Here is a 12,153-nt window from a genome sequence, read left to right on the forward strand (position 1 = left end):
CATCAGCTGGGTTTGACCAAGCCCCTTTTAGAACATGTTTACTTTTATAGCCCATGTTTGTTCTTTCCAAATTGTAATACCTGGTTTTAAATGTTAGTATATTCCACTAAAAAACTTTTAGTTGGTATAGTCCTTTTCTGTTGCCTCTCATGTTTATTGATCATTGACTTTTTATTGCAGGTTTGTGCCATCATTGGAGGAACATTCACAGTAGCTGGAATATTGGACTCTTGTATCTTCACTGCTTCTGAAGCCTGGAAGAAGATCCAGCTGGGGAAAATACACTAGGAAGCCTTCTGTCCTCATTACAGTCCAGATACCATGAAGAAGAGTGAAGGACTCTGAAAGAGTATCGACTCATTTGGAAATTGCAGTTTTTATTATTGTAACAAAGACATAAATGTACAATGTATGCTGGATATACTAGGCCTGATTTACTAAGCATCTCCTGTTTTTAGATTCATGTAATTCTGCAGACCTGGTATTCATTTATGTTGTCTGACTGCAGCTGCCCAGTTGCTTGTCAACTAACCATTCAGCAACTGGCTGATGGGGCCCAAATGTGGATGGCAGAATTTGCTTACAGCTTTTAATAAATGCAGGCCAGGTTTGCATGATAACTTGTGTTCTCGTTTGCTCTCTCATTCGGGAGAAACTTAATAAATCAGGCACATAAGACAATACTGTGCCAAAGTGCCAGTTTAGAGATTATTAGCCATTATCTGAAGAGTACATACACTTTCCTGCAGATATTTCTTACATAGTAGACGTTACATTAGAACTGTTATTTATATGTGAACCTAGCTTGAACATACAGCTGAGTCAGCTATTTTGTGTAATGAACCAAGAATAGCCTGTAAATGAATTAGGAACTAGCGACATACAATGTAAAACTACATGTCTGCTCTTGATAGGACTAGTTTCTTTTAGAGCAACTAGGCTTCATGTTTTGCAATATTGGTTCTTCTCTCAGAATTAGGAATGCCAGAGATTTAAGAACATATTATGGAACTCCAAACAAGGGGCCAGGACTAATGCAGTTACATTTCTTGCTTGACTGCAGGCCATTAGTTCTGAGAGCAGGAGGCCAGATTTAGCTTTCTATGCCTTCTGCTTATGAAGGGCAATCAGAAAAGATCCTCTGTGTTCTCTCCATTGCCAGAGATGTTTCTGAGACTAAAAGCAACTATAGCAACAGCCCATGCTTTTCCAGAGCTGCATCTTTCTATTCTGCCCTGTAATGTCCAGAACTAAAATCCTGGCTTGGCAGGAGGAACCAAGTATAGAACTTCCTCCTGCAGTGTGCTTGACCTGAGTTCTTGCTTAAGACCTCTTCTAATTACTTTTCAGTTGAAAAAGTGCCATATTTCATACAGCAAGCTAACCTTTCTGGCAGGTACAGAATTTCCACAGGGAAACCTGTCTGAAAAATGCCTGGTCTTAGAGGATCACTTCACAACTTCCTAAGCACGTCAGTGTATAAAATATGACACTGTGTAAGCTGCTGGTAAGACTGTGCAACCAGAGGTGACATTCCTACAGTTGGCCCAATTTATTGCTGGTGATGCAACTAAAATGTGGAAAAGAGGGATTTAGCATCAGGAACTACAGATTTTTTTTCTCTGCGCGGACATCCCCGATAAGTTGACCATACACGATACAACTCCATTGTTTCATTTTTACAAAAGTGATCATGTAGAAAAATGAACTAAAACTAGCCTTGAAAAAATTTGTACCATTCTTGATAAAATAGTTGATTGGGCATAGCAGAAAATGCTACTTCATCCATCTATAAAATTGGGGGTAAGAAAATGAGAAGTTGAACTGTGTATGGCCACTTTTAAAAGCAATCTGGTAGGAAAAAACATGCCTTTACAGTGGCTTGCAAAAGTATTCGGCCCCCTTGAAGTTTTCCACATTTTTTCATATTATTGCCACAAACATGAATCAATTTTATTGGAATTCCACGTGAAAGACCAATACAAAGTGGTGTACACGTGAGAAGTGGTGTACAGCGCTCTTCTTGTTCGGCCTGTGAGTTTAGGTGGACGGCCTTATCTTGGTAGGTTTACAGTTGTGCCATACTCCTTCCATTTCTGAATGATCGATCGCTTGAATAGTGCTCCGTGGGATGTTCAAGGCTTTGGAAATCTTTTTGTAGCCTAAGCCTGCTTTGAATTTCTCAATAACTTTATCCCTGAGCTGTCTGGTGTGTTCTTTGGACTTCATGGTGTTGTTGCTCCCAATATTCTCTTAGACAACCTCTGAGGCCGTCACAGAGCAGCTGTGTTTGTACTGACATTAGATTACACACAGGTGCACTCTATTTAGTCATTAGCACTCATCAGACAATGTCTATGGGCAACTGACTGCACTCAGACCAAAGGGGGCTGAATAATTATGCACACCCCAGTTTGCAGTTATTTATTTCTTAAAAAATGTGTGGAATAATGTATGATTTTCGTTCCACTTCTCACGTGTACACCACTTTGTATTGGTCTTTCACGTGGAATTCCAATGAAATTGAATCATGTTTGTGGCAGTAATGTGACAAAATGTGGAAAATGTCATGGGGGCCGTATACTTTTGCAAGCCACTGTATATAAAACTTCAGATGGAAGTAGCTATGCTTACAAATTATCCCTTCCTTGTCATCAGTAGTTGTAGTGAACATGTGTAGATACCACTGCCCTCAACTTAGACTGATACAAGCTTAAGTCCTAATGGCTCAGAATCTGAGGCTTCCTACCTTAAGGTGGCCACTAACGGTCCAATTTCTAGCGAAAAATCGTCCGAGCGATCAGAAATTTTGATCGGACGAAAAATCGTTCACTACACCTTCAACTATCCAATCATTGGTTCCTATCTATCACGATCAACAAGAAAATCTAAATTTTGGTTCGACGAAAATTCAATCGGACGATTGTTTTTATAATCGTTCATTATCGATCGTGCCCATCAACTGGGATTATTTACAACCAATCCGATCAGAATTTCTGATCGCTCGAACGATTTTTCGCTAGAGATTGGATCGTTAGTGGCCAGCTTTATGATAAATCTATTTCAGCTGAGCTCTTCCCAGTCATGTCCAATCTTCACAGCTGCAATCAATTGTAGCACTGCTGATGTGCAGGAGATCAAAGAGTTGTGGCTGTCCTGCCTACATGAGGACCACAGGGATGCGTAATATGGGCTCAAATTAACCACCTCAGCTATCTGTAAGCATTAGTACCTGTTACACAAGTGAAATGTAGAAGTGACATTGTTACACTATGGTGCTCCAGGTAATGCCTTACAACCTGGATCCCAAAGCACTTTATAGCTGTGTCACAGATCTTTCCCTGCAGACACAGCCATGCGTGCCCTTTTTCCAAAGGGACTACATAGACCTAAAGTAAGACTGGCCAGGGTATCTCAACCTGCATTATGTATAGACCATGTTCCAGCATCAGCAGATTTAAGACATGCGTCAGCCTTTTACAATCAATGGATTTTATGTCAGTAAATCTATGCAGACCCTAAAAAAAATCTTTTTTGAATATTTAATATTATAAATGGCTACTAGTTGGAGATCTGACATAGACAAGCTTGGAATATTGATCCTAGTTACGCTTGGATTATTGATCCTAGTTAAATGATACAAGCGTTTGAATGAGGAGTAGTGTGTAAATATAGAATTTGATACCACGTTACAGCTGCTGACTGATCCTGTAATAATCACAGGCATCTTCTGGAGTCCTGGGAGAGGGTTTCCTAAAAGAGGTAAGCACTAACTCTGTGTACACCTCAAGCTAACAGTCATCTGCAGGGGAATTACAGAAAAACAGGAACTTATATGGTTGGATGGACCACACTGCAGGACTTCAGGCAACGTTCCCTGGGAAGTGTATGAGCATAAAGTATTTTCTCTAGCTGAGTAATGTAATTTGCATACATTTCCCAGTGCACATTGCCTGGATTCCCCCTCACTGCTGGTGCTCTGTACTCCAGCACTCTACTGTTAGACCAGAGCCACCAATCTTGTGCTTGTAAGGTCCATTAGGGTGAAGCAATGCTGCCTGCAGGTTAGGGTTCTGGTTCATCAAAGCCAACAGAGTAACTTCAATAGAAATCTATACTAAGCGGAGTATGTGGAGGTTGCCATCTGTATTGCACTTTGAATACACCATTTTCCAGCTTGTTTTCCTGACTTTTTGGGGTTTCTATAACTGAGCTGTGTACTTTCAGCAATCACGTGGTGTTGGAACACTCAATCTGCATTCTTGTTTTGGGCTAGTTATTCAGAAATTATTAAAGCTGAAGCGGAAAAAACTTATGATGTAATGAATTGTACATGTAGTACGGATAAGGAATAAAACCTTAGTAGCAAAGAAAAGTCTCATATTTTTATTTTCAGTTATATAGCTTTTTATTTTAATAACATTGCATTATTCTGTCACAGTTGCAGTTTTAAAGCAAATTCTGCCTTTTAAACTATAAACCAAAGAAGTAATGGCCCTTTGAACTTTACTGCAGTAAAACCTTAAACAGCAAAGAACAGTGAGAGACAGCTTAAGATAAGTGCTTCAGAAAACAGCACTGTATTAGACCTAGTGGGTCAAATAGCTCAGAGAAGCTCTTTTGCATAGATAACTGAAGTTTTTTTAAACTCTTCCTGTACTGGAAAATAATGAGACTCTTTTCTTTGCTTTTAATGTTCTATTTCTTAAGCTTAATGTACACGATATGATTCTTTGTGCGATTCGATTACGATTCTATTTACGATCCGATTAAATCCGACACGTCTGATCAGGATTCAATTAGATTCAATTTGATTTGCCATTGCAAAACAATGGCAAATCAAATTGAATCCAATCCAATCCCGATCGAACATGTCGGATTATTCAGATCGTAAATAGAATCATAATCGAATCACACAAAGAATCGTATCATGTAGATGGGGCTTTTGCTGTACTACACATACAATCCATTATCTCTTAAGTTTATTTTTGCTTCAGGTTTGCTCTAAAGGCAGAAGAATCAGAGCATCTGGCAGGCAGCATTTTAGAAGAACGTCTGCATTGGCTTCTTCCACATTCTATCCAATGGCTAATGTCTGCAGTGTGAAATGTCACTGACACCAACGTGCTTTCACTGCATACACTCTGCACAGATCAGACGTTCTCTTTGTCAGCTAGCTGTAGATGCTGTATTGTTGTGGTGCCAAGATAACTGCAGCTTAGGAAAAAGTGAATTCTGAAATCCAGATCTGTTACAGTTGATCTATGTGCTTAGAGATTGAGTTTACTGAGTTTTGTATTGTGATGATGCTGAGTGTTCATCGTATCTTACAGGTATTTTATTTGTCAGAAAGTTTGGTCCAAAGATCATGTAAAGAGAAGATCTTGCGGTGCCATTTTAGCACACTTGTCACTTTTAACAATTCACTTAATTCCTATATGATGAATTTTGGTAAAACTGTGAGGTTTGTAATCCTACTGGAAAGATCATATACAGTAATATGTAGGATGGATATTTGTGGTTGCCAAATCTAGTACAATGTGCATAATGCAGGATTAAGGATGAATGACTGTTCCTACTAACAGCATTATATAATCGGACTTGAGATATATTTATCAGTGCCATATCCATTATTCCAAAGGTTTCTCAAGTTCAATTTCAGTAGTCTATTATTGGTAATACTTAATCATTCCATAATAAGGCAATCATGAACCAAATTTTGAATTCAGAAAAAAATATGGGAGGTGTAATAGTCTCTGTGGACTCCTGTTACAGCACTTTTTAATGACACTACAACAATGGGTGGTGTAATAGTCTCTGTGGACTCCTGTTACAGCACTTTTTAATGACACTACAACAAAATCACCCATGGCCATGAACAAGCGCATTTTAACTGCCCATGTGTGAGTTCACCTTCTCCTTCTGCCCAGGGCTGGTTCTATACTTTTTGCTGCCTGAGGCAAACTTGTGAGGATGCTCCCACTCCCCGATTTGCAATGATCGTACAGCACCCGACAATTTACTCTGCTTCATTTAATGTTCTCAAATGACATGCTGTAGCTCAACACAATAACACACTGGCTGCGCCTGATGCAAATGTTTCGCCTTGCTTCATGAGAGAACCGGCCCTGCTTGTGCCTATAGGATCACCTTCTATTATTTCATTTGGAATTACAAATTTGGTTCAGTTACACTTTAAGAGAGATCATTCACCTTTCCTACTGTTTACCAACTGCAAATATGATGTCGTCCCCCCCCCCCTCCCCCCAGATGTCTGAGTATTTATCTAGGTGTTCTTATTAGTTCTATGTTAGGATTACATTACAAAATTAGGACAGTGTTGCTATTGGATGTTAGAGCATAAGGTCAGCCTCTATTTTATTTTTTTGTAAACATATGATAGTTCAGTACATTTGCGTTAATTAGCATGCACAGTGTTTTGTGCGTTTTTCTTGCATCAGATTAAAGTTACCTGGCTAGTTGGTTCTTATATTTTCTCTAAAGACAACAGTGCAGTTACTGGAGAGAATGCTGTCCAAACTCCTACCCCTATTCCATCACCACCACCATGAGATAGTAAGAGAGGGGGCAAGTGTTTCCCTGCCAGACAATTTTCTGCTGCTGTTTTTAAAGGTCAGAAGTTTCTATTCAGCACTGTATTTATAGCAGTCTTGTAATGATTGCAATCTGCTGAGCTGCAGTGATGCCCCCAAAGAGTTGAACTCAGCAGCAGAGGGAGGAGGTGGGTCTAGTTGATTTTTGTTCAGCAATGAGAGCTGCTGCTTGGCTAATGAACTTCACAAAAGCTTGCATTTGCAACTGATTGGAAGGGATCCTGTCGTACGACTGACTTTTCCAAAGGCTAGTCCTCTAGAACGGATGTGGTGTATAAGTAATGGAATAGCTCCTTATTCCATGTTGCTAATAATTGGGAAATCTGAGGGAATGATGGGTTTACACTAGATATTTTTGTAAGTTTGATGAAGGATACATATAGTATTGGCTGCAGTGTTTCCGGGGAATGAATCTGAGGCTCAGTTCAAGAAGCTGCATCCAGGCTTGCTAAGTGGCATAGTAGTCGGCATATAATAAGCTGCTTTTAGTTGGTGTAGTGTCTGTTGGTATCAGGGTATCGGGGAAAAAGGCAGATGGCTCTTTGTGCTGCAAATGTTTGATAATAATAATGGGGTTCCAGGGTTTTCCCATTCCCATATTTTTTTTTTATACAGGAGTTACATTAGTAATACAGTATATGTGGATGATTCATTAGATGTTAGTTTATAACTGTTTTTATGATGTTTATGATGCAAAGTACAGATATGCTGTAAAGTGAACCTGAAGGCAAAATCATGCCCCAAATGACTACTTACCTCAGTAGAGTTAAGCCTCTGGATAATCCAGAAGCGTCCTCTTTGCCTCCACTGATCAACACTGGGACCCTCGGTGCCTCATTGACAAGAGCTTTGTCTAGCGGAGCACGCAGCTGCACACCCATCTGTGAACTAGCATGGACACAAACTTCCAGAGGGCCCAGCACTAGGAGTCTGCAGGACCCCTAGCCCCCACCCCCAATTCAGTGTATGAATGTGCTACTGTGCTCTTTGCTGAGAAACCTATTCCTTCTATTTAGAAGTTAATGGGGAAAACAAGCTAATGTGAGGGGACACTGTACACACTCTATATTGCTGACCAAGTGTCTGCCCACATTTGTACCTAGCTTTTCAGCTATATTGACTTTCTGTTACCTGTAAATGATAACCTATAGTTGCCTAGTTACATTGCAGTATACTGTTAAAAAAATAGCCCTCACTGTGCTATTATGACAAGTTATATCTGCTTCAACATGCAGAATATATCATAGAAGAGAGGAATCCTGCTGCACTTGCCGTGGATTAAAATTCCAATTTTTATTAAGCAATGTAGACAAACCGCATAAAACAGCTCACGCGTATCGGAGCTAACTCATGGCTCCTTAATCATGAGCTATTGATTAAGGAGCCATGAGGTAGCTCCTATATGCGTGAGCTGTTTTATACAGTTTGTCTACATTGCTTAATAAAAATTGGACTTTTAATCCACGGCCAGTGCAGCGGGATTCTTCTCTTCTACAATACATATGGCTTGCTGGTGTCCTGCTCCCGACCTAGGATTGGAGTGGTTTTAGCGACCTGCCCTGTTTAATTCATGCAGAATATATGTTTTATTACCCACGATAAGTTTTTGTGTTACTGTGTGGCACAGATTAAGAGAAGCATAGCAGCACCTAATTTATTTGCTGCTTTTATAGATCTAGGTGGGCAGATCTTGACAGGATGATGGGTCTTTGCAGCATCTATTCATACAAACATGGGCTGACCTCAGTAAAGTATAGCTACAGGTTTATTCCGGACTCTCCTTAGAAGGCATCCTAAGTGCATCCTATTGGTAACCGATACATGGATTAGGGTAGGATCACTTTCATTGTAGCTATATCCTATATTAGGGGCCAGCTTGCTGCTTGTCAGTTGGTCTATCTATAGCTCTATGTATCTGATTACATCTCTATAAAGGCACCAGCGTTCATATTTACTAAACAGAGCCTTGTTGCAGACACCTGCCAACACTACAGGACGAACTGTAGCTTCACTTGAATGGCTCAGCTTGTCTTAAAACATTCCATCCTCCGGAAGCCAAGTATAACTTGCTAAGAGCAAACAGAGCTGAGCCTGTCTTTCAACAGGTCCGTCATAACTGCCAAAAACGGCTCATAGCATATGAGCGAGTGCCCTGTTTATGAAGTCATTGGCTTGCTTTCTGAAAGCCATGTCACATTGCCCAACATAAGTCCACAACTTGGTAATTGCATGTTATTTTCATATCACAATTCAACATTAGATTTTTTTTTTTTTATTAATCTAGTCTAATTAAAGGAAATCTCTAGGATGATTAAACTGATGGGTAGGAAGGAGGTAAGCATAAGGAGATGGGTGAATTGGGTGCTGGGTTCGGCAGTTGTGTAATAGCCTGCAATATTATATTGGGTTGAGTTGGGTGCTCTGTATTAGCCGATTGGCTAGTAGTTCCTCAACCCATCAGCTATCACTAGCCGATGGGCTACTGTATTTTTACTAGCCAATCTGCTAGTACTATGGATAGTAGGCTTAATGTTAGACATTAGGAGGTTGGTTAGTGTGAAAATAAGGGGATGGGGTAAGTTGATAGTAAAATATTGGTATTACCATATATCGACATGAAAACGAGTCACCAGGTGGCGTTGCGATATATAGTACTCCCTGTAAAGGCTTTTCAGCATTACAAGTGATTCCTGGCATTTAGTGGCACTTTACAATATCGTAGCATTATTAAAGCTGTAAACTCCAGTTTTTGTCAATGAGGCCAGTTCCTGCCACAAGCCTGGCACTGGTTAGCTTTGCAAACAATCATACAGCAAGCATTTTTGTGGTGGTACTGGCTAATGATTTAACCTCAGGGTGAAGGTGCCACTTTATAGGCTGCACTCACCTGCACCGAGCATACCAAGAGATCTGCACTACTGACAATACCAGCAAGACTGCCATCTCTGCTCCTCTGGTCCCAAGGCACCTGCGCTGCTTTCCATCATAGCTAAGCCAACATTTTCTCCAAGTAATACCTTCTTCTCTAAATGGCAAGAGAAGTAGACATTTGATGATTCAGTTTCGATAACAGAAAATAGAAATGTAGACAATTTTAAAAAAGTATTTAAAGTACTTCCCAAGCAGTGAGCCGGGTCTGCAGTACTAATTGAGGTTACACTGTGACAGCATTTGCACCAATGCCTTGCTCAGTGGCCAATTGCCTGTATTAATCAGCACTGTTCTACCGCTATAGCTGAGGGGTATTTAGCTTAGCCTTTGTTCCTCTAGTGAATGAATCAAGAGTCTGTCAGACACCCTAAAGCAGAACTTTAACAATGCATTTTTTAATTTGTGATCCTGTAACTTAAAGGAAACTAGAAGTAACAAGAAGATAGAAGGTGCCATTGCCTTCCTTTTAAAAAGTGCTAGTCTTTAAAAAGGCATTGGCTAATTATTGAGCTGTCCCACTGCCTCCAGGTAAAAGATAGCAGATCAGATCTTCTGATTTTAATCTGATTCCATTGACTGTATACACGATACAGATGTAGTATTTTCTCTACTTAAAGGACAACTGACCTTAGAGGGATATGGAGACTGCCATATGTATGTTATGGCCTTTTAAATAATACACATTGCCTGGCTGTCCTGCTGATCCTCTGCCTCTTATACTTTTAGCCATAGACCCCGAACAAGCATGCAGATTAGATGCTCTGACTGAAGTCTGACTGGATTTGCCACATGCTTGTTTCATGTGTGCAAGTCAGACACTATTGCTGCCAAAGAGATCAGCAGGATGCCAGGCAACTGGTATTATTTCAAAGGAACTAAATATGGCAGCCTCCATATCCCTCTCAGGTCAGGTGTCCTTTAAGCCAACACATGAGGACAATGGAGGAGGTGGCATGAGAAGTCTTCAGTGATGTTGGAAAGCTCGCTGCAAGGTGTGTCACTGGACCGAGTGCATGACTTACAATAAGAGCCTTCAGTGTTCCACCTGCTAGTAATTGCTGCATCAGAATAAAATGACCTTTTGCTATTTCCTATTCTTTCACAAAGGCTAGTCTGCTTTTTCCACCAAGCACTTCACACACTGTGGAAAGAGAATGGATCAGATGTGACTTCTATGTTATTGTTGTCATTTTTTCTTGTTCTGGAAAGATCCCCAAATAGTTTACTTAGGAATGTTTGTGTTAAGTGTGTTATTCTAGATATAACTGAGTTCTCTGCATTTTCGCAGTTCATCATTCTAGACCAGGCATGGGCAAACTTTGCCCTCCAGCTGTTAAGTAACTACAAGTCCCACAATGCATTGCAGGTGTCTGACAGTCACAGTCATGACTCATAAAGGCAAATGCATTGTGGGACTTGTAGTTCCGTAACAGCTGGAGGGCTGAGTTTGCCCATGCCTGTTCTAGACCGTCTGTATTGATGAAGGAAATTGAGCTATATTGTGTGTTAACTACCTCTTAGCTGTAACAGAGTCAGAGTGTTCTCCAACACCAGTCACAAAGTTACTTCCCCGGGTGAGACCGCTCCGTGGCTTATTGTTGCTTCTAGATATTTTTATAAACACAGGGTGTGTTTGTGGTGTTTGAAGTTATTGCTTGATGGAATGAGTTTGCTGACCTACAACTCCACCCAAAACCAATGGATCCATTTTGGGCACCGTGGGGCTAGGATTAGTCATCGGGTGAGTCTTCATTGCTCCTCAAAAATTCAGTGTAGCTGTGATTGATTGAGACACACAGCTGTGAGTTGTTACCAGGGTACCGCCTGTAGGTAACAGTGCATATACATGCACAATCTGTCACCCACCAGGATCGGGACTCAATCCCTCGGGCAACAGATCAGGGATAAGTTCTGTACAGATGCAGCGCTAGCCTGCTATTGCTATGGGAGGGGGCGGAGAGATGATGGTGGACCGCATGGCAGAGTGGGCAGGGTAAGGAGGAGAGTGATAGGCTGCTGAGACAATCTGCCTGTCCATATCTCTTGTTGATGCATCGGGGGCAGGGCATGGACTGGGGACTGCCTCTGCTAGGAATTTATATGTGTGTACGAGACTGAAGCATTGCCCTGTGATTGTCTGCAGGTATGCTCATTGATCTCCATACAGACATGTGCATTCAGCTCCAGTAGGCAGCATCTATGGCTACGGAACTGAAATGAGGAGCTGGTGAAATCTGCTGAAATGAAATCCAACAAGGTAAAGTGCTACTATTCCTCAGAGCAGGGATGACAGTACAGGACATGGGACGCCTGTACAAATGTTAGGCCCACCTGATCCATTCATATTACTACAAGACAATCATTTATGGTCTGTATGAGGCTTGAACAAGTTCTTACTCCATTCCTTTCTGTGCTTTGTGCAGTATAGAGACTACATCCTCTTTCGGAGTACAGGGAAGATGAACTGAGGCTGGTGACCATGGTGGCTGGTGACATCCCTCCCAGGGGCCTGGTCAGCTTTATACATATAGTATGTGAACTCCGCTGCTCTCAACTGGAAATCTGTTTCGGATGGAGTTGTTCTGCAAAACTCAGTATTTTTTGTTTT

The 12,153-nt window shown here is 40.9% G+C and overlaps 1 protein-coding gene across 1 annotated transcript in view; it reads left to right on the plus strand.

Annotated features, from left to right (window-relative positions):
• Positions 1 to 1,932, plus strand: part of ERGIC1 (endoplasmic reticulum-golgi intermediate compartment 1) — a 134,577-nt gene extending 132,645 nt beyond the window's left edge. Inside the window, exon 10 of the mRNA XM_068277163.1 lies at positions 181 to 1,932. Coding sequence (XP_068133264.1) covers positions 181 to 288 — 108 coding nt within the window. The 3' untranslated portion in view covers positions 289 to 1,932. The remainder of the gene's footprint in view (positions 1 to 180) is intronic.
• The last annotated feature ends 10,221 nt before the right edge of the window (positions 1,933 to 12,153 follow it).

The sequence above is a fragment of the Hyperolius riggenbachi genome, chromosome 3 (genome assembly GCF_040937935.1).
Source record: "Hyperolius riggenbachi isolate aHypRig1 chromosome 3, aHypRig1.pri, whole genome shotgun sequence".
Classification (NCBI taxonomy): Eukaryota; Metazoa; Chordata; class Amphibia; order Anura; family Hyperoliidae; genus Hyperolius; species Hyperolius riggenbachi.